The 23,176-nt window shown below is 36.9% G+C and overlaps 1 protein-coding gene across 7 annotated transcripts in view; it reads left to right on the top strand.

Moving 5' to 3' along the window:
* FOXJ3 (forkhead box J3) overlaps nt 1-23,176 on the top strand; it is a 197,712-nt gene that overhangs the window by 113,653 nt on the left and 60,883 nt on the right. For all 7 annotated transcript variants that reach the window (XM_030823612.1, XM_030823610.1, XM_030823611.1 and 4 more), the window contains exon 4: nt 1,840-1,914. In XM_030823612.1, coding sequence (XP_030679472.1) covers nt 1,840-1,914 — 75 coding nt within the window. The remainder of the gene's footprint in view (nt 1-1,839; nt 1,915-23,176) is intronic.

Genomic DNA, 23,176 nt, shown 5'->3' with positions numbered 1-23,176 from the left:
ATCTGTATAGGATCCTGGGCCCAAGGTAGTTTCCTATACCTCTCCCAGAGTTCAAGGGATTTGCTTCTACTTTTCCTCCAGCAGCGGAACATCTTTGCCTATGTGCTGGGTAAGGGTTTCCTATCCCTCCCTAGAGGCACCAGGGTTTTGTTTCCATTCTTCCCCCAGAAGCAGTGAATCTTTGCCAGAGTCCTATGGGTGAGAGGTTTTGCTGCCTTTACTGCAAACTTGTTTTTTTGCTTTGTAAAATCTGTGGAAGGTTGGTGGGCTTTGTCTCCTCACTGCCTATCACTGTCAGTCACTTTCTTCCTGTTTATGTCACTAGGGGAGACTTTCTTGGGTCTCCTTTCCTACCCCTGTTCTTTCTTAGGAACACATGGTAAAGGCCTATGGAGAAGAGCTTAAGAGTATGTGGGAACTTCTCTTGTGTCTGGGGTCCTTGTTGCTCTAAAGTGACAACCCCATGCTTGGCCTTTAAAATTTTAGCTAATTTCTTTTTAACTGCTTGGATGGTGGCCATCTCTTTTTCCTATGCTCTGCCAAAGGTAATTTAGTTGTATGTCCAGTTTCTCATTGAATAGCCTTGCTCCTCTTAGGAGTGTGGTTTGGTTGCCTTGCAACCTGAGCTCTCTGATGTGGCTTAAAAATAGGTTTTTTTGGTCTGTTTTTTTAAAGCTTACCTAGGGTTTTCTCTTTGGGAGAGAGCATCATTCTTTGTAGCTGTTTACATCCCAAGCATAAGTTTTAAATTTCTGCTTTGGTAATAAGATGGTCTTGAATTTATATTCTGTAGTCATCTTTTTAAAACGTTTAAAATTCCAATATTGTGCCTAAGGGAGAGAAGTTTTATTATAGGCATTCTTGTTAGACTACTGAATTTTATATTAAAAAATAAAACATTATGCCAGAATATCCCAGAAGGTACCATTCTAAGTAATGGCTAAGTGCAGTAGGGCCTCTTCTCTCCCAAATGCTAGCCATTTGGGAACAAACAAGATAATTTGAGAATGGGTTTTGGAGCAATTAATTGAGAAGAAATGGACTTCGGGGCATATTCTGTAAGAATTGGGGTACAGTCCTACTTATTCATGAATAAATTTCTATTTCAAAAGACTCTGCAGGTTTCCAAGGGCATTTTCCTGCTACCCACCTTGGGTGTTCTTCCCTGCTACAATGAGGAATTTAGATGTTCTTCCCAGCTCCCTCTAGCCAGTATCTTTCCATGTGGTTTTCTTTTTTACAGATTGCAGTGAGAACCTAATAGGGTTCTGTATGTTTTTTTGTAATAGAGCAGTGAACGTTTTTTTAAAACATTTTTTAAACTAATTAAGTAGTGGTAATACATGTGTCTTGCAGACCATTTGGACTTTGCAGAAAAGTGAAGAGAAGAAAATAGTCATCATCTTTAATTTCATGTAGAGTAACTCTAACATTTTGCATTCTGGCTTATTTCCAAGAATAAATAAATAAACTTAAAATAAGTACCACAATTAAAGTCATGGTATGTATCATAATATGCCAATTTTATATTTGGAATTTAATATTTAGCATTACATTAGAGGCATCTTCCTGTATCAATAAAAGTCGTAAACACTTAAAATGCTACATATATACATTTTATGAAATCCTCTAGAAATTATTTTCCAGTAACAGCTTCCCCTTGTAGCATTCATAATTTGAAAGTCAGAAAGATTTAAATTTTAAGCTGATTGAAAAGTTTATTCCATTTGTAATTGTTTTGCAAAGCATAGAGATGTTTAGATTTCTAATTCTGTTTTTAAAGTTGGGTTATGTTTTTTGAATTTTATTGACCTTATGGCTTTTCTTCTTTAATTCCAGAATTCCATACGACATAATCTGTCATTGAACAAATGTTTCCTTAAAGTGCCTCGATCTAAGGATGACCCTGGAAAGGTAGGATTCATCTTCTTAAAACAGTTGATTTCTTCAATATGTCACTTGTCATGTTTGAATTAAGAACTTTTCCAGTTCATTGAATAGGAACCTCTGCAAAATAGTAAGTCCTCCCCAACACTGCTCTAAAGCTTGTTAGAGAGTTTTAACCTGTGGGAAGCTAACTAGTGTATAGCTGTTGCACACCACAGCGCTGTTATACTTTGCTGTTTCTAATCTAATCTTTGGTTGAACTATTGTGTATTAAATTAAATTTGGTGGTTGAGCTGCTTGTCAGGAACCATAATTAATTATTACATATAAGGGGTCCATCTCTGTGTAACTGGCAAAAAGTGGAAGTATTCTTACACTGGAATAAAATAGTTTCTCTGTTATTAGTCCATTTCTGAGTATAATCAAGAAGAATATTCTCTACTTGACTCTTCTTATCTCCTGACACCATTGCATTTTTCACGTTTTTAGCATTTTTTCTATGGTGACTCCCCCCTTTTTTTGTTGTTTTAATAGCTAGTCAACTATAGTGTGCCCTGAACTTGGTACTAGTTGCTTGGTTTCTGAAACTTAAGAGTACTTGGTTGTACTGTATTTGGTTGTCAAGGTAAGTTACTAGATTAGGGCTTTGAGACAATGTATTTATTGGGAAGCACGATGCTTGCTTAGGTGGCTAGACTTCTTATATTTGTTTTTAGGCTAACTGATTTTGGAAGAATCTTTCTAAAATGTAAGCCTGGTTATGTAAGCACCTTGCTTGAAAGTATTCCTTAGTGTCCAGGAGGTGTTTACTTTCTCTTCTTGTAAAATATTCTTGACTGTTTTTTTCTCTATCTGCCTTTCCAGCTATAATTCATCTCATTCAAGACTCATTGTGAAGAACTACTTGAAGTTTTCCAAACATGCCATTCATATGGTCTTCTGTACAAATTTCCTTGCTTTACTTGTCTAGACTGCTTCTTATCTTGCAGTATTGAGCTGCAACATGACTTCTCTGAGGCTTTTTTGTTTCCCCATACTTCAGCTGAATTTGTTGCTCCCTCTTTTGAGTTCTTTTTATTTTGTAGCGACCGTCATCATTGTAGTAGCTCATAATTGGACTCTCAATGGCTGGGCTCGATCCCTCCAGTTTATATTAACTTTCACATAGTAGGCAGCAATCTTCAAAAAAAAAAAAAAAAAAAAAAAAAAAGGAAAAAGTCAACCTACTCATATGGTCTCTTTTTTTCAAGCGCTTTGTTAGTTATCTACTGCCCTTAAAATCTAAATTTATGCAAGTAGGGATCATGTGTATCTTGTTCAAGTTGGTTCTCAGTAAGATTGAACAGATTATTATAATAGTCTTGTAAAAAATTGTTTCTCTATGTTTTTAACTTTGAGATTCTGAATAGGAATTGGTGCACCTTTTCCTTTAAAGAAGGCTTATTACAAAAAGATAATTAGATTTTAAAAATAAATTATCACATTTCCTATAGGCAATGAGTATATATGGATCAGACTGAAAAATATTTTTAAGAGACTTCAGAGATTATTTACTAGAGTCCTGTGAAGTTACTGTTTGGGTTCTGTAAACATTTTGGTTCTAATTGGATTTTTGAATGAATTTGAAATAATTTTAAAAAGTTAAAAATCAATACACATGAATGCTTAATTCTGTCATGTGCTTGATTTTAACCAATTGGAGACTCTTAAAAATGTGTCATGTCAGGTATTTTTCTTTTGTGTAGAAGTTTAAGCTTTTTTTCATCTTTAATATATGGGGTAAGACAGATGTGGAAAACATGTTAACTCTTTGCAATTCTTCTTTTTGAATCAGGATTCTCAATGTGCACCTAAAACAAAATACAGAAATAAATTGAGTCCTCAGAGGCTAATCAGAGCTTTCATCTTTTACCAGTAGTTTTCAGTTTTAAGGTTTTGTATTTATTAAAACACTTCATTCTTATTGATTTTGGTCATAATAAGTAAATATCATACATTTGATTTTATAAAGTACATTTGTAGTAGTAATTTTTCTTTTCAGTCTCAAAGTGAGGTTTGTTTTATTTGTTTGTTTGTTTGTTAATTTTGAGATGGAGTCTCACTCTGTTGCCCAGGCTGGAGTGCAGTGGTGCAGTCTCAGCTCACTGCAGCCTCCGTCTCCCAGGTTTAAGCAATTCTCCTGCCTCAGCCTCCTGAGTAGCTGGGACTACCGGCATACATCACCATGCCTGGCTAACTTTTGTATTTTTAGTAGAGATGGGGTTTCACCATCTTGGCCAAGCTGTTGTCAAACTCCTGACCTCAAGTGATAAAACCACCTCGGCCTCCCAAAGTGCTGGGATTACAGGCGTGAGCTGCCGTGCCTGGCCACAAAGCGAGGTTTAAATACATTTTTCTCTTTGATTTTGGTCAGACATAGATGTAAATTTGCTCTTATAAAATACATTTGTGTGAATAAAGTCATTTTTATTTTTGATTTCCAAATGAGATTTTGTTCTTTAAGAAAACGCAAAATTCCACTGCTTTAAAAAGCTTTGAAGACTTCAGCTCAAGCCCATTTCATAAAAGAAGAAACTAAGGCCAGTAGATGAGGAACAGCTTGCTCAGGTTCAGTGTGGAATTAGAACCCAGGCATATTCGCCAGACATACTTGTCAGTCACAGAAACTCAATACAAACTAACTTAAGGGGAAAAGTACTTAAGGAAGAACTGGAGCCAGGTTCTTAAATTATATCACCAGGAATGTCTCTTTTCATCCCTTAGTTGTGCTAACTTCTCTGATAGCTTCATTTTCAGTCCAAGTGGTGGCAAATATGTCTTTCAGCAGCTTCTGGTTTATATTCCATCAGCTGAGTAACACTTAACAGAGAGAGTATGCCTGGTGTTCACCCCGCCACCCCCCAAATCACCTGGAATTACAGAAAAAGTCTCAGAGTGAATGCTGAACAAGCAAAATACACTCGGTTTCTTAGTTCTTAGATTAGTACTTTTTCCATGATATCAATCTTCCTTGAGAGGGAGACCAAAATGTTAGTTAAGTTTTGGTACTTATGAATTGTTTTTTCTTTTTGTATTACAGTGTTTCCTGACATTTGAGGAGCTTTTCCAAAACCACCCTCACCACAGTGGGAGAAAACCATTGAGCCAAGGTGGGGTGGGAGTAGATTTTGGTCTTGGGTATGGGATGGACTTTATAACCCCTTAGGATTTTGCTAGCTGCTGCCATGACTTAGGTCAAGAGGTAGAAGTAGCTCGTATAGCATCTTCTCTGTATTTTCACGATACAGCTTTCTGTTCGTTGTATTACCAGAGAGGTGTGAAGAACAACCTAATCTTGAAGTGTATTGTTGAATCGTAGATGTTTTTATGTGGCTATCTATTCCTTACTTAATCCTTCATTTGCAAGAAGATTGTGTCGTAAAAGCCCTTAAAATTTGGTACCCTTTATGTACGTTGGTAGTCTGAGATTCATTTTCCCCACCTCTTTACAACTAATTTCAAGCAGCTATGTTACCACTTTATTTAAAAAACACACACACACACAAAATGAAATTCAATTTTGCATTCACTTTGCTGCTTTTTTGGGGACAGATTTGTTTTTCTTTTCTCTTGATTACACCCTTTTCACCCTGTCTAGATATTCTGCAGTCTATCTCCATTTTTTAAATCCTGTCTTTTATCTCTTCTCTTTTCATTAGTTCTGTTTTCTCTATATTTGTCTTTTTTTAAAATTCTTTGGGTTATAAGTCTTATTGTGTAATTCATACATGTGTCTTAATTATCTTAAAGGTAAATATTTACATTAGGGAAAAACAGATTACTGGCTAAATGTAGTTTAAAAAATATAATTCTTTTTCTCTGCTTTTCAGCTTAACCTTTTCTCAATTTTGTTTCCCTTTCTTCAGTTCAGAAAAATGATCTTTGATTTGAAAGGAACTAAAGGATTATAGGGCTTAGTTTCAACAGTTATCTAAACTTAGTAGCAGTGGGCTCTAATAGAACTGAGAAAATAGCTAAGAAGTTTAAAACCACATGAAGGCCACCTGACTATCCTGGGGAAATAACTACAGTTAATTCATGGAAGAGTTTTTAGGGGTGTGGGGGTTGGGGAATCTTTGTCTTGCCTGGGAATGGGAAGTTGTAAAGCCTCAGTGACCGTAGAGATTGGGCTCTCCTGGTTTGTGAGGAAATAACAAATTCACTGCTAAGAGACTAACTTTTGAAACTTAAAGGACTGTGATTTTTTTCTTTAAAAATTTCTTTTGAGATAGGATCTTGCCCTTTTGCCCAGTGCAGTGGTGCTCTCACAGCTTACTGGGCTCAGGTGATTGTCCAGAGTAGCCAGGACGACAGCACATGCCACCATGCCTGGCTAAGTTTTTGAAATTTTTTGTGGAGATAGAGTTCTCACTATGTTGCCTAGACTGGTCTTGAACTCCTGGCCTCAAGTGATCCTCCTGCCTTGGCTTCCCAAAGTGTTGGGATTAGAGGTGTGAGCCACCACGTCTCACAAATTATGAATTTTTTTCTATTCCTATTCTGTAGCTTAGTATAAGGGACCATAACATAGTTGACTGATCTTTCTTTTCAAAGGGTATTCTTTTTTGGGGGGCTATGTTAGTATTATGTTGTATGTATTTGTAAATTGCTTGTTAATCTCTGGTATCCCATTTTGGTCATTTTCTTTAAAAAATATGTAGAAAAACTGGAGAGGTTTGAGGGGACATAAAATATGACATGAAATGATGAACAGTGTTGTAGGAGTCATAGGTGTTACCCTAAAGAAGGAAGATGAGTATAATTTTAATGCTAGTCTTAAGTAAATGCATGATTTTTGTGAAGATGATGATGACTGCTTATCTGTGTTTCTGTACAAATTAAACAGAAAGTAGGACTGAAGGATAAGCAAGAGTTTGGTTGGACCGAAATAAGAATGTCATATTTATTGAAGTGAAAAAACACTGATGTAGCTTCCAAAGGGAGACTTTAGAGTTTGTCACTTCTGAAGCACTTGAATAGATGAGGTTGCTAGCGTTTGTCATTTTAACTCATGGTAGATAAGAACTCGAGTTGAAGGCTAGAAGAGGGTATGATCAAGTTTAGCTGAGGGACGAGTCAGAGCAAAGCTGGGTAGAATCAGGAATTAAGGGAATTAATATAAGTACTAACGTGAGATCCAAGAGTGAAGAAATGGATTGGTGCCATTGAGTGATTGTCGAGACAGAGGTGAATTATGAATGTGAGGCATTCCATTAGACAAACCAAGGTTAGAAAGCCAAGGTATTCAGAAGATTAGAAAGATTGAGTTAGATAGAAGTGAGAGTCTGATTCAGGGACATAACACTGCAGAAGCTGAAAGAAGTGTTGGCCTAGAGCCCTGACGTTAATACTGTTTGAGCAGTGTGGTTGCAGCTGCCTTTTGTTTAGACATACAGTGTTCTCTGTTCTCTTTTTAAAGTTGGAAGAGAACGTTTTGTTGTTGTTGGCCTCTTTTTTCTTTTCCAGATCTAAACTACTTTAAAAAATGATATTATACCTAGAAATTAAAAAACAATTATGTATGGTAAAATTTACTCTTTGGTGGTTAATTCTATTACTTTCAACACAGTGTAACCATCACTGTAATCAAAATAGAGAACAGTATTCTAGATTGTCACTTGGTAGTCAGCCCTTTCCCTCATCCCCAGGCCTTTGCAACTACTGATCTGTTTGTGTCCCTATAATTTTGCTTTTTCCAAAATGCAATATAAATGAGACTCATATAGCACATGGCTTTCCGAGTCTGGCGTCTTTGCTTTAGTATAATGTATTTGAGAGCCATCCATGTCATTGTGCATATCAGCAGTTTTGTTTCATTTCATTGCATATATTCCATCATAGGGATTTGTCAGAGTTTAGTTGGAAGACATGTTTTTGCTAGTTGTGTGATCATTTGACTATCAAGTTACTTTCTTTTCGGCTTAGACTTGACAGATATTGAGCTATAGCACTCAAGTAGTAACATAATAGTCATGTTAGCTGCCTTGTGAGTGGATTATGTAGGTGAGCCGTCTGTTACTTGGAAATTCGTTATGATATAGTAAAACTTTATCTCTAACTTAAAGTTTCTAAAAGGATTGATTGGCACCATGATTTAAAAGCCAGATATGTCTGTTAATCCCTTAATAGGATATACGTTTTAAGTATCTTTAACATTTAGGGGAATTGTTTACTATACTACAGTCAATATGCCAATTACATATTTTAATCCATTAAGAGTAAATTTCTTAATACTCTCTCTAGACTTAATTTGATGATCAATGTATTTAAAAGTAATAAAAACTTGTATTTGTTCAAAAACGGTATTTCAAGGACCTAAGCAGGCATTGGAATGGTTGTTATCCACATGTTCATTCAGTCAACTAGCCAGACAAGCAGCCTGCCTTTGAGTACTTACTGTGTGTTTGACCATTCATAGTCTATTTTTGTGGTCTCAGTAGCTATTTAACCTATTGTCCAAGCCAGAAACTTCTGAGAATGAAAGGGGTGCTATTCTTAACTGTTTAGGGAACAGGTATAAAGCAGGATTGAAACTCAAAGTATGGTTGCTCTAGATCTGTGGTGCATGCAAATGCTGTGCCTGAGCAGTTACCAGGAACAGCATCCTAAGAAGTTGGGAGAAAACAAGGCAAACAAATCTTTTGAAGTTGGATTGCCAAAATAAACTGGGAGAGGTTAAAAAAATAAAAGATGAAGGCATGGTATAAAGCCAAAGAAGTCAGGGACAAGAGGAATCCAGCTCCTGAGGTGTGTGCATTGAAAGCTAAGGAAGGGCAGAGAATTGTCTATGATGATTCCCTTTACCAACGGGCATGTACTTGGCAATAGTAATAGATTTCACCATTTGGAATGGTTAGCTATTTATGACAGGGACTGCTCTCCCCAGGAGTCTGAAATTAATATTAGCATTTTTGGTTTATTTGTACTTAATCAGGTAATAGCTTTTTTGTTAGGCTATTTTCAACCTAAGATAAACATGCAGGGTACTTTGTGTTGACATAAAATTTTAGCTAGAAATAAAGTTTTGGAATAGTTAAAATGCACTTTATTTGAAGTAATAAATAGTTTATAATGATGGGAATAAAGACATTTAAGTTTATTGTTGATCTTTGACACATCTTCATTTCTGATGCATTTTCTTTTCTTTCTTTCTTTCTTTCCTTTTTTTTTTTTTTTTTTTTTTGAGACAGAGTCTCACTCCATCACCCAGGCTGGAGTGCAGTGGCATGATCTTGTTTCACTGCACCTCTGCCTCCCAGGCTCAAATGATTCTCCTGCCTCACCCTCCCCAGTAGGTGGGATTACAAGCGTGTGCCACCACTCCTGGCTAATTTTTGTATTTTGTATTTTTTCTTTTTTTCTTTTTCAGTAGAGATGGGATTTCACCATGTTGGCCAGGCTGGTCTTGAACTCCTGACCTCAAATGATCCACCCGTGTTGGCCTCCCAAAGTGCTGAGATCACAGGTGTGAGCCACCGTGCCCAGCCATTTCTGATGGATTTTCTGTATCTTGATAACCTTGATTTTTTTCTGAAGTTTATGAATTGCTGGTATTTGTTTGCTCTCTTCTACTTAACAGTGACACCTGGTTAGATCTTTTCAGTTGGGTGCCACTTTCCTCCCTTCTGGAATTAACTTCTGTTTTAGGGTATCTTGATTGATTTTTGGAAAATGTGGTCAAAGTTGTAGAATTCTTGTTTGTGATCTTTCTTTGGGATTTTACAGAGTAAGCCACTGCAGTCTTTTCCGTCAGAAAGGACATTACTGTGTTGTACTAGAATTGTTGATATAAATTAATGTCTGCATCTGTATATTGCTTTAAAGAATTTAGAGCCATTTTACATGCATTATGTTGATCCTCAAAATAAGCCTGTGGTCAAGCCCCAGTTTTAGATAGTGATCCTTGAGTGCATAGCAGATTTTTTCCATAAGTTCACGTAATAGAACTACATGTAAATGGAATCATTCAATATATACTCATTTGTGTCTTTCACTCAGCATAATGTCTATAATGCTGCTACATATATCACTTGTTTGTTTCTTATTAAGTGGTATTCCATTGTATGAATCTATGACAATTTGTTTATACATTTATTTGTTGATAGACACTTCAGGTGTTTTCAGTTTTAGGCTATTAATAAAGAATTACTAGTAAATTCTTAAGCAGGTTTTCCATGGACGTGCTTTCATTTCTCCTGAAGGATAGAATTATTGGATCAGAGGGCAGATGGAAGGTTAACTTTATAAGAAACTGCCAAACCCTTTCCCAAAGTGGTTGTGCTATTTTACATTCCCAACAGCAATACCTGAGAGTTGCAGTTTTGCTTCCCATGGCCAACAGTTGATTATTACCTGTCTTTATAACTGTAGCCATTCTGCTGAGTGTGAAGTGGTATTTCATCATGGTTTTGATTTGAATTTTCCTGATGGCTGTTGATATTGAGCATCTTTTCATGTGCTTCCTGGGCATTTGTATATCTTCTCCTCTGAAAGTTCTTTTAAAAGTCTTTTGACTTAGAAAAAATTGGTTGTCATTATTACTGAGTTGTAAGTGTTTTAAAAAATATATTCTGGATACAAGTCTTTCCTTAGATTTCTGTTGTTTAAATGTTTTTTTAGACTATAGTTTGCCTTTTTGCTTTCACAATAGTGTTTTAAAAAGTAGAAAATTTGAATTTTGGTGAAGTCAAATTTATCAATTTTTAATTTAATGGTAAGTGACTTGTGTGTGCCGTCAGGAAATCAAATACAGTCATGAAGATTTTCTTTTTAAGTTTTATAATTTTAGATTTTGCATTTAGGCCTATTGCAAATTGCTATTTATGTATAGTATGTTTATTCTTCCAGATAAATTGTTCTTTTATCTTCATGAAATGTTCTTCTTAATTTCTTTTTTTTTGAGACAAAGTGTTGCTCTGTTGCTCAGGCTGGAATGCAGTGGTACGATCTCGGCTCACTGCAGCCTCCACCTCCCAGGTTCAAGTGATTCTTCGGCCTCAGCCTCCCGAGTAGCTGGGACTACAGGCACGTGCCACTATGCCCGGCTAATTTTTGCATTTTTAGTAGAAACGGGGTTTCACTATATTGGCCAGGCTGGTCTTGAACTCCTGACCTTGTGATCCGCCTGCTTTGGCCTCCCAAAGTGCTGGGATTACAGGCATGAGCCACCGCACCCGGCACTTAATTTCTTAAAATGCTCTTTGTCCTGAAGCCTACTTTGTCTGATACTAATTTAGCCATTCCAGCTTTCTTATGCAACATCATGGTGTATCTTTTTCCAGTATTTTGCTTTTAGATTGTAAACATCTTTGTGTTTAAAGCGTTTGTCTGGTAGATAACATGTGGCCATTGGCTCTTGCTTTTAAAATTGTCTAATGATCTCCACCTTCTATTTAGACCACTTAGTCTTTGTATTTAATATGATTATTGGTATTGTTGCTGTTTGTTTTTCTTTTGTTCTTAATGTTGCTTTATTTCTGCAACCTTTGGGGTTAATCAGATAGTTTATAGGATTCTGTTTTATTTTGTCTCTTGACTTCTTAGTGTCCTCTTTTAATTAGTTTTTTAGTAGTCATTCTAGAGCTTAACAATATGTATCACCAACTTATCAGAGTCTATTTGGAGGTAGTATTATACCACCCTCCACTTCATACTTTACACTTTATACCACCTACTCTACCTCTTGCCATCCATTTAAAAATGTATTAATGTTACAACAGTATAATTTCATTTATCTACATTCCTTTCTTTGTGCTATTGTCATATCTTGTGCTTCTACTTATACCGTAAATCCCGTCTTAGGATTTGTGTTATTTGCTTTAAATAGTTGCCTTTTAAGGAAATTACATTGGAGGAAATATTTTCTTAGTTATTTACCTTTTCTGATGTTCTTTCCTAGAAATCTAAGTTTCCATCTGGTATCCTTTCTCTTCAGCCTAATAATATCCTCTGGCAGTTCTTGTAGTGTAGGTCTGCAGGCAACAAATTTTATAGGCCTTCGTTCATCTGAAAATATCTTTATTTCATCCTCAGTATACTTTTTTCTGGGTATGGATTCCTGGGTTTGCAGGGTATTCCCACTTATCAGAGTTTTGAATATATTCCATTTTGAAGATGTTCCATTGGCCTCCATTATTTTTTATGAAAAGTCAGCTGTCATTCTTATTTTTATTCTTCTCTATGGAATGAGTGTTGCACCCCCAAACCCCTGCCACTTTTGGTAGCTTTCAGTAATTTTTCTCTTTTTCTTTGGATCTCAGCAGTTTGACTGTGATATGCTTTGATGTAGTGTTTTTATATTTATTCCAGGCCTGCTAATCTAGAATCAGTAAGAAGAGGCTTTCATCCAAATTTGGGGTGTTTTCAGTTATTATTTATTAAAAATTCTTTTGGCCCCATCTTTTTTTCTTTTAGGGTCAGTTATAACAAGACATGAATTTTTTTCACAAGTCCTTGAGACTGTTAATTTTTCTCATCTTTTTGTTCTTCAGATTCGTTAGTTTCTACTGATCTATTTTCAGGATCTCTGACTCTGATTCTGTCTAATCCAGTGGTGAATTTTTATTTCAATTACTGGACTTTTTTTTTTTTTTTGAGATGGAGTTTTGCTCTTGTTGCCCAGGCTGGAGTGCAATGGCATGATTCTCTGCTCACTGCAACCTCTGCCTCCCGGATAGCCTCCTGAGTAGCTGGGATTACAGGCATGTGCCACCACGCCCAGCTAATTTTGTATTTTTAGTAGAGATGGAATTTCTCCATGTTGGCCAGGCTGATCTTGAACTCCTGACCTCAGGTGATCTGCCCACCTCAGCCTCCCACATGCCCGGCCTACTGGACTTTTTAATTATAGAGCTTCCCTTTGGTCCTTCTTGTGTATATGCATAGGTAATTGGTAAAATGGATTCAAGCAGTTGTTTTGATGCTAGAGAATTAGGACTTACGTGATGTCCCTGACCAGTTATTTAATAGTTCCTGGACATGAAACATGCATAGGAGACTCTGCTTCCCTTTGGGGTTTTATTTTAAGAGGGTATGAAGTATTATCCTTATCTGTATAGTGTTTAGCAATCCTGTGAACCTAATTCAGTCTCATGTGATTCCTTCTGTCATCACTGATCTTTTCAGATTCTGGTTTTTATATGAAAACAAATTAATTAGAAGAGTTGAGATTTTTTAAAAAATAAAATGATTTTAACAATAAATAACCTGAAATACTATCTATGTCCCTTTCAACTAGTCTCCTCTAGTCTCCGTTTACTTTTTCTGTGCCTTCTTCTACATTGCTGCCTTAAGGTATGGCACATGAGTAAAAACACAAGTCTACTTCTGTGGCCCTATTTTCAAGTCCAGGCTCCAGCTTCATGCTTCTAAACTTTATATTCAAGCTATACTGTACTATTTTTCTTGCATTTATGATACACGGTATCTAAATAGTGTTTCATTTTCTTTATCCTTTAAAGCCCAACTCACATTTCAGTATAATAACTCAGAAAGGAAGTTATTTTCCCTTTTTAACCTACTCCAACTTTTCAAAATTAATTGCTCTTTTCTTTTTGCTCCCATGGTTCTTGGAGAATTTCACTATTACAGCTCCCGAATGATGTAGCTGTCTACGTATTGTTCTGTTCCATTCAATTGTGAGTTTTTTGTTTACAAGGATTAGGTCTTTGACATTTTCATACCTCCATCATACCCAGCAGTGTCTGATACAGTAGATGCCCAATAAATGTTTATCTCAAAAGTGATGTTTGTCTTTTCCTAGTTAACTAAGAAGTCGCGGTTCTATTCTCAAAGAAACTTTTCAAATTGTATGTTAATTTTTTGCCATTTTAAGACTGGTCTTTGAATGTTCTAGAAATTGTCACTTTGTTTCATTTTACTCAGACTTTGATTTTTGATCAGTAGGTTGGGGCCAGGAAACTTATTTCACTTCTTGACATTGATTAACATCTACTTTAAATTTGGGAGAATCTTTTGAGTTCTTAACCTTCATGTAGATGAATTCCTTGATTTTTCTCTTAATGACTACTTTAGGTAACTTTTATCACAGACTAACATGGTCTGGAGGAGAGCCAGGAATCAGCTAGAGATCAGGAGCCTTATACCCAAAGAAATATGTACTCATTTATGTCTATTTCTTTTACTCAGCATATCTTTATAATCATTCTGTTATAAAGATACATGCACATGTATGTTTATTGCAGCACAGCTCACAATAGCAAAGACATGGAAACAACCCAAATGTCCATCAATGATAAAGAGAATATGGTACATATACACCATGGAATACTATGCAGCCATAAAAAGGAATGAGATCACATCCTTTGCAGGGACATGGATGAAGCCGGAAGCCACCATCCTCAGCAAACTAACAGAGGAACAGAAAACCAAACACCACATGTTCTCACTCATAGTGGGAGTTGAACAATGAGGACACATGAACGCAGGGAGGGGGACAACACACACCGGGGCCTATCGGGTCGGGGGGAGCAGCAAGGGGAGGAAAAACATCAGGACAAATAGCTAATGTATGCAGGGCTTAAAACGTAGGTGACGGGTTGATAGGTGCAGTAAACCACCATGGCACATTTATGCCTATGTAACAGACCTGCTCGTTCTGCACATGTATCCCGGAACTTAAAAAAAAAAAAGAAAAATCAGGAGATTTGAGTTCTTTCTGGACAATATCACTGGCTTTGCTTTGTGAAAGGTGACTTTTGACTGTATTGGATATACTCTGTGTTTGATTAGAGCCTGTTGATTCCTTTTTCTCTTAGATCAAAAAAATGTTTTTTATTGAGAGAAAATTTACATACTATAAATGTCTTTTTTTTTTTTTTTTTGAGACGGAGTCTTGCTCTGCTGCCCGGACTGGAGTGCAGTGGCACAATCTCGGCTCACTGCAAACTCTGCCTCCCGGGTTCACGCCATTCTCCTGCCTCGGCCTCCCGAGTAGCTAGGACTACAGGTGCCTGCCACCACGCCCGGCTAATTTTTTGTATTTTTAGTAGAGACGGGGTTTCACAGTGTTAGCCAGGATGGTCTCGATCTCCTGACCTCGTGATCCGCCCACCTCAGCCTCCCAAAGTGTTGGGATTACAGGCGTGAGCCACCACGCCCAGCCAATGTTGTCTTTTAAAAGTATATAATTCAGTAGTTTTATTATAATTGCAAAGTTGTGCAATCATCACTACCAAATTTCAGGACATTTTCATTTCATCCCTCCCAAAAAGAAACCTATCCATTAACGATCTCACCATTTCCACCATCTCAAGTTCCTGGCAACCACTACATTACTTTCTGTTTCTGTGAATTTGCCTATTCTGGACATGTTACCTATTTTGGACATTTCATATAAAATAATTATATGTGGCATTTTGGGCTTCTTTCACTTAGCATAAGGTTTTCAGGGTCATCCATATTGTAGCATGTGATAGTACTTCATTCCTTTTTATGCTAGAATGATACTCCATTGCATAGCTGTACCACAATTGTTAGTCTCTTTATCCAGCTGAAGAACATTTAGATTGTTTCTACTTTGAAACAAAAATGCTGCTGTAAGTATTTGTGTATACACTTTAGGATAGACTCAGTGTTTTTATTTCTCTTGTGTATGTTTCCAGTTTTTTAGGAATGGAATTGCTGGGTCATATGTTTAATCTTTTGAGGAACAGCCAGCTTTACCGCTTACATTCGCACAGTTTTGAGGGTTGCAGTTTTTCACATCCTTGACAATAGTAGTTATTGTCTTTTTTATTATGGTCATCCTTGCGAGTATAAAATGATACCTCATTTTGTAATGGTTTTTGATTTTCATTGGATTAATGGCAATTGATGGTGATCAAATTTTGATGTGCCTGTTGATCATTTGTACGTCTCCTTTGGAGAAATGTTTGTTTAGATTATGTGCCCATTTTAAATGGAATTATTTCTCCCTTATAACTCAATTGATACATATTATTTGTGCATTTTTATGGGGTACTTGTGGTATTTTGTTACAGGTACAGAATGTGTAATGATCAACTTAGGGTAATTAGGGAATATATCACCTTAAGTATTTATCATTTTAACGTATTGGGAATACTTCAAGTCCTCTTTTCGGTTTATTTTGAAATAAACAATACATTGTTGTTAATTATAGCCAGTCTACCCTGCTTTGGAACTTGTTTCTTCTATCTAACTGTATGTTTATACCCATTAATAAACTTATTTTCACCTGGCACTGCTACACTCTTCCCATCCTCTGGTGACTGTCATTCTGCCCTTTACCTCCATGAGATTAACTTTTTTACCTCCCACATAGGAATGATACTATGTGACATTTGTCTTTCTGTGCCTGGCTTCACATACTTTCAGTTCCATCCATGTTGCTACAAATGACAGGCTTTCATTCTTTTTTATGATAGTATTTCATTGTGTATATATACCATATGTTCTTTATCCCATTCAGCCATTGATGGATATTCAGTTTGATTCTATGTCTTTCCTTTTATGAATAGTGTTGCAGTAAATATGGGGTTGCAGGTATCCCTTTGATGTAATGATTTCTTTTTCTTTGGGTAAATACCTAGTAGTGGAATTGCTGCTTCATATGGTAGTTCTAGTTTTAGTTTTTTTTTTTTTTTTTTTTTTTTTTTTTTTATAAAGAAAGCAACATACTGTTTTCCATAATGGCTGTACTAATTTACATTCCCACCAAAAGTATATGAGAGCTCCCGTTTTTCCACATCCTCTTCAGTGTCTGTTATTTTTTTTGTCTTTTTAATCATAGCTATTCTAACTGCTGTAAGAGGATATCACCTTGTGGTTTTGATTTGCATTTCCTTAATGATTATTGATGTTGAACATTTTTTTCATATACCTGTTGGCCATTTATATGCCTTCCTATGAGAAATGCCCATTCATGTTTTTTTAGCCCACTTTTTAATGGGTACGTGTGTGTGTGTGTGCGTGCGTATGTGTATGTGCATGTAAATAATTATTGAAGTTGAGTTCCTTGTATATTCTGAATATTAGTCTCTTGTCAGATGAATGGTTTGCAAATATTTTCTCCTACCCAACAGATTGTCTCCTCACTCCGTTGATTATTTACTTTGCTATGCAGAAGCCTTTTAGTTTAATATAATCTCATTTGTTTATTTTTGTTTTGTTGCCTGTGCTTTTGAGGTCTTAGTCATAAAATCTTTGTCTACTCAGTGTCCTGAAATATTTCCCCCGTGTTTCTTCTAGTAGTTTTTTAGTTTTGAGTCTTTCATTTAGGTCTTTAATACATTTTGAGTTGAATTTTGTTTATGGTGAGATACAGGAGCATTCTTCTGCCTATGGACATTCACTTTTCCTAGGACCATTGAGTTTTTTGGGGAAGTCTTTAGGTTTTTCTAGATGTAAGGTCATGTCATGTGCAAAGAGGGACGATTTGCCTTCCTCTTTTCCAGTTTATTTCCTTTTCTTGCCTGACTGTGCTGACTAGGACTTCAGTACTATATTGAATAGTAGTAGTGAAAGTGGGCATCCTTGTCTTGACCAGCTTTTAGAGGAAAAAGTTCCAGCTTTTCCCAGTTTGGTATGATGTTAGCTGTGGGTTTGTCGTAAATGGTCTTTATTATGTTGAGGTGTGTTTTTGAATTTCATAAGAATTCTTGAGAATTCTTATGAAATGATGTTGAATTTTATCAAATGCTTTTTCTGTATCTGTTGAAATGATCATATGATTTTTGTCTTTCATTCTGTTGATGTGATGTATTAGGTTTACTGATATGCCTATGTTGAACCATTCTTGTATCCCTGGGGTAAATTCCACTTGGGCATGGTGTATTATCTTTTAGATGTGCAGTCGGATTTGGTTTGCTAATATTTTGTTGAGAATTTTTGTGTCTGCGAACATCAGAGATAATTGGCCTGCAGTTCTTTTTTGTGGTGTCCTTGTTTGGTTTTGGTATCAGGGTAATGCAGGCCTCATAGAATGAATAAAGGAGAATTCCTTCCTCTTTAATTTTTGGGAACAGTTTGGGAATTGGGTTAGTTCTTTATAAGTTTGGCAGAATTCGGCACTAAAGGCTTTGTAATCTTGGGCTTTTCTTTGTTGGGAGACTTTTTTTTTTTTTTTTTTTTTTTTTTTTGAGACGAGTCTCAGGCTGGAGTGCAGTAGTGCAGTCTCGGCTCACTGCAACCTTCGCCTCCCGGGTTCAAGCGATTCTCCTGCCTCAGCCTTCTGAGTAGCTGGGATTACAGGCGCACGCCACCATGCCCAGCTAATTTTTGTACTTTTAGTAGAGACGGGCTTTCACCATATTGGTCAGGCTGGTCTCGAACTCCTGACCTCGTGATCTGCCCACCTCGGCCTCCCAAGGTGCTTGGATTAGAGGCGTGAGCCACCGCGCCTGGCCAAGACTTTTAATTACTGATTCAATCTTGTTGTTACTGGTTTGTTCAGATTTTCTATTTCTTCCCTGATTCAGTATTAGTAGCTTGTATGTGTCCATGAATTTATTCATTTCCTCTCAGTTTTAGAGTTTGATAGCATCTAGTTGTTCATAATAGTCTGGTGATCTGTATTTCTGTGATATCAGTTGTTACATCTTTTTTGTTTCTGATTTTGTTTATTTGGGTCTTCTCTCTTTTTTCTTGATTAGTGTGGCTGTCAGTGTATTGATTTTTCTTAATGTTTTCAAAAAACCAACTTTTAGTTGATAGTTTGTATATTTTAAACCTCTTTTGTTTAGTTTTGCTCTGACCTTTATTATTTCTATTTTCTTAATTTTTTAGATTCAAGGTCTTGCTGTATTGCCCAGTCTGGAGGGAAGTGACATGATCCTAGCTCATGGCAGCCATGGACTCCAGGACTAACAGGATACCTCTCACCTCAGTCTCTTGGGTAGCTGGGACTATAGGCACATGTCACCATGCCAGGCTAATTTTTAAATATTGTTTTAGAGATGAGATCAGCCCATTGCCCAGGCTGCATTATTTCTTTTCTTCTATTAATTTTGTGTTTGGTTTGTTCTTGTTTTTCTGGTTCTTGAAGTGCATCGTTAGATGTTTATTTGAAATCTTTCTGCTTTTTTTGATGTAGGCATTTATTGTTATAAACTTTCCTTTAGCTCTACTTTTGCTTTTGCTGTATTCCATAGGTTTTGGTATGTTGTGTTTTCATTTTCATTTATTTCAAGAAAATTTTTTATTTCCTTCTTAATTTCTTTATTGATCCAATAGTCATTCAGGAGAATCTTGTTTACTTTCCATGTATTTGTAGAGTTTCCAAAGTTCCTCTTGTTGTTGCTTTCTAGTTTTAGTCCATGTTGTCTGAGACTATACTTGGCATAATTTTGATTTCAAAATTTTTTTGAGACTTTTTTGGGACCTAACAAATGGTCTGTCCTGGGGAATATTCCATGTATTGATGGGAACAACAGGTATTCTGCAGCTATTGGATAAAATATTCAGTAGGTGTTTTTTAGATCCTTTTGTTCTAAGTGCAGTTTAAATCCAGTGTTTCTTTGTTTGATACTTGTTTTATGTATCTGGTTGCTCCAGTGTTGGATGCATATATATTTAGAGTTTTTATATCTTCTTGGTGAATTGATCCCTTTATCATTATATGATGACTGTCTTTGTCTCTTTTTGTTGCTTTTGACTTAAAGTCTGTTTTATCTGATGCAACTATCTCTACTTACCTTGGTTACTGTTTGTGTGGAATATCTTTCTCCATTCCTTTACTTTCAGTCTACGTTTCCTTACAGGTGAAGCAAGTTTCTTGTAGGCAGCATATAGTTGGGTCATGGTTTCTGTTTTTTGTTTAAATCCATTCAGGTAGTCTGTATCTTTTAAGTGGAAAATTTAATCTGTTTACATTCTAGGTTGTTATGGATATGTGAGGATTTATTTTTGTCATTCTATTAATTATTTTCTGGTTGTTTTATATCTTGTGTTCCTTTCTCTCTTGCTGCTTATTATTGCAATTTGGTGGTTTTCTGTAGTGGTAACATTTGAGTTTTTTCTCTTCTTCATTTGTGTGTTCGTTCTACCGTGAGTTTTTATACTTCTCTCTGTTTTCTTGATGGTAGATACTGTCCTTTTGCTCATGGACGTAGGACTCTTGTAAGCCCTTTTTTTTGTAGGGTTTGTCTAATGGTCGTGAATTCCTTCAGTTTTTGTATTTCTGGGAAAGACTTTATTTCGCTTCAGGATAACTTTCCTGGGAGTAGTATTTTTTACCTACATGCTGCGTTCTTCCAGCACTTGAATATATCATCCCATTCTCTCCTGGTCTGTAAGGTTTCTGCTGAGAAATCCACTGTTAGTCTGATGAAGGTTCTCTTATAATAATAGACTAGTTTTTTCTTGCTTTTTTAGAACTTTGTGTTTGACTTTTGCCAGTTTGAGTATCATGTGTCACAAAACCTTTTTGGATTGTAGCTATTTGGGGATCTCTGAGCTTCCTGTATCTGGATGTCTAAATCTCTTGCTATAATAGATTGGTAAGTTTTCTGCTGTTACTTTGTTAAATAAACTTTCTATGCCTTTCATCTTCAGTTTCTGGAACACCCAGAATTTGTCTACTTTGGTCCCTTTATGGTGTCCCATATGTCACATGTGCAGTAGTGGGCCGGGTAGATTGCTGTATCCTTGGTCCCCTGGGCAGCATGTGTGGCATGAATGATGGCAGTAGTGGTGGCAGGAGAGCCCTCTTTCATTCTTTTTTTTTTGTCTTACTGAGTTATTTCTAAAGATCTCTCATCAAGTTCTGAGATTCTTCTTTCTGCTTGATCTAGTCTATTGTTGAAGCTCTCAGATGAATTTTTAGAATTTCATTTATTGAATTCTTTCATTCCAGGATCTGTTTTTGGTTCTTTTTAATGATATCTGTCCCTGGTGAATTTCTCATTCGTATCCTCAATTGTTTTTCTGGTTTCTTTGTACTGTTTATTTGTGCTCTCCTGTATCTCACTAAGCTTCTTTAATATTATTATTTCAAATTTCTTTTCTGGTATTTAATAAATTTCATTTTCATTGGAATCTATTGTTGGAGAATTATTGTGTTTCCTTGGAGGTGTTGTATTTTTTTTTTTCACATTTCTTGTGTTTTTATGTTGATGTCTGTGCATCTAATGTAGCAGTTACTTCTTCCAATTTTTTAGATTGAATTTCCTAGGGTAAGACTTTTTTCCTGAAGATGTATCTATGAGACGTCTGTCGCATAGAACACTTTAGCTTTGATTCTGGGTGTATGTAGCAGTGTAGTCGCCATATGATTTCTTCAGTTGTAAATGGCATCAGTGATTTTTGTGTTTTTCTCAGTGACTTGGGCTATAGTCATTAGTGGAGGCTGTGGCGAGGCAGTGCTAAGGATGTGGATGCTCAGTAGGCCAGTTCTTGGGCCCTGGTGGTGGTAGTGGTGGGTTGGGTGTTCCTGTCCTTGAGACTCTGGGTAGTGTGCTGGTGGTATTTGTGGGTACGATTGGGCCATTCTTCGGCCTCAAGGCAGCTTGGCTGTTTGCCGACAGTGGCAGCAGTGGGCTGGACAGTTGGTGTGTCCTCATTCCCTTGGACAGCATGGGTGATGGCAGTAATGGTGGTAGGACAACCCTCGGGTTCCGAAGTGGTATGCATTGATGTTATCAGTGGCTGCGATGTGTGGGAGGGCCATTCCCCAGACCTCATGTATCACTCATAGGTGGCTGGTGGTTGTGGTAGTGGCAAGCTGGGTGGGTTTGTCCTCAGGGCTCCAGGAAGTATGCACAGATGCCAGCCATGGTGGGTGGGGCAATCCCTGGTCCCCTAGGCAGTGTGCTTTGGCACTTGGAGGGAATGTGCCAGGCCAGAGTGGTTTGTCCTTAGGTGTACTTGGGCACTGGCTTTGGTGGGCAGAGTGGGGGTGATCCCCAGGCACTTTGGCAGTGTGCTTAGGTAGCTGGAGCAGTGTTTGCGGTGGGCTGGGAAAGTCTGTCCTCAAGGCGTGTACAGATATGCTGTGGCTGTGCTGCTGGGGGTGGCAGAGTTGTCAGTGGCTGCAGCTGCAGGCAGTTCTCAGGCTTCAGAGAGTGTGTGCTTCAGACCCTGGTGGAGCTGTCAGGAAGCTCCCTATGCTAGTCTCAGGGCCCTCGTAGGGATTCTTCTGTGGTTAGGGTTACAGACGTTCATAATAAGAATGTGGACCTCTGGGAATCACTCACTTACCCTTTTCCTACAGTGGGCAGCTTCTCCAAGATTCCAGCTGAGCTGGCAGCCTGCTTCCCTCGCCTCCTTCCCTGCCTCAGGTGTTTCCTGTTACTTCTTTGTTAAATTCTAGTGTTCTCTCTTAGATGCTATGTTTGAAATGTGATTATCTACTTGCTATTTGGTTTTTCTAAGTGCAGGAGGCAAGTACCAGATCTGTTTTCACTTTCTTAATAGTGTCTGTTGACAAAACAAGTTTGCAATTTTGATGAATTCTTCAATTCTCTTTGGGTTGCTTGCACTTTTGGTGTCATAGCTAAGAAAAGATTTCCTAATCCAAGGTTACAAAGATTTACATTTATCTTTTCTAAAAGTTTCACAGTTTTATCCCTTCCATTTAGATCTTTGATCCATTTTGATTAATTTTTACATGTGGTGTGAGTTAGGAGACCCAGTTTCATTCTTTTGCATGTGGACCATTTTCCTGGCACTAATTGTTGAAAAGACGATTTCCCTGTTGAATTGTCTTGGTAGTTTGTGGAAAACAATTTGACCATAAATATATAATACATGGATTTACTTCTAGACTATCAGATCAATTCCATTGATCTGTATGTCTGCTCCTATGCCAGCATCACACTGTCCTGATTACTACAACCTTATAATAAGTTTTGAAGTCTGAGAATGTGAATCCTCCAAGTTCTTCTTTTTCAAGATTATTTTGGCTATTCTGGGTTCCTTGGCATTACAATATATATTTTAGGATTATCTTGTCAATATCTGCAAAAAAGCCAGCTGGGATTTTGATAGGACTTACATTGAATCTGTATGTTGATTTGGGGAGTGTCGCCATCTTAACATTAAGTCTTCCATCTGTGAACATATGATGTCTTTAAAAAGCTGATGAGCAAGACCCTACCTCTATAAAAACAAACAAAAAACTAAATTTAGTTCAATGGACCCAAATAGTATATTGAGTGTTAAGCAAAATATGTATCAAAGTATTCCCTCCTCCAATATCTGACCTTATATTGTTTTGTGTTACTCTTAAGGTATTCTTCTTTCTTACCTCCTACAATTTCTGTGAAAGAGCAAG

This window comes from Nomascus leucogenys, chromosome 12, assembly GCF_006542625.1.
Source record: "Nomascus leucogenys isolate Asia chromosome 12, Asia_NLE_v1, whole genome shotgun sequence".
Taxonomy (NCBI): Eukaryota; Metazoa; Chordata; class Mammalia; order Primates; family Hylobatidae; genus Nomascus; species Nomascus leucogenys.
Note: the sequence above shows the minus strand (reverse complement) of the source record. Positions and strands in the feature narration are given on the sequence as shown.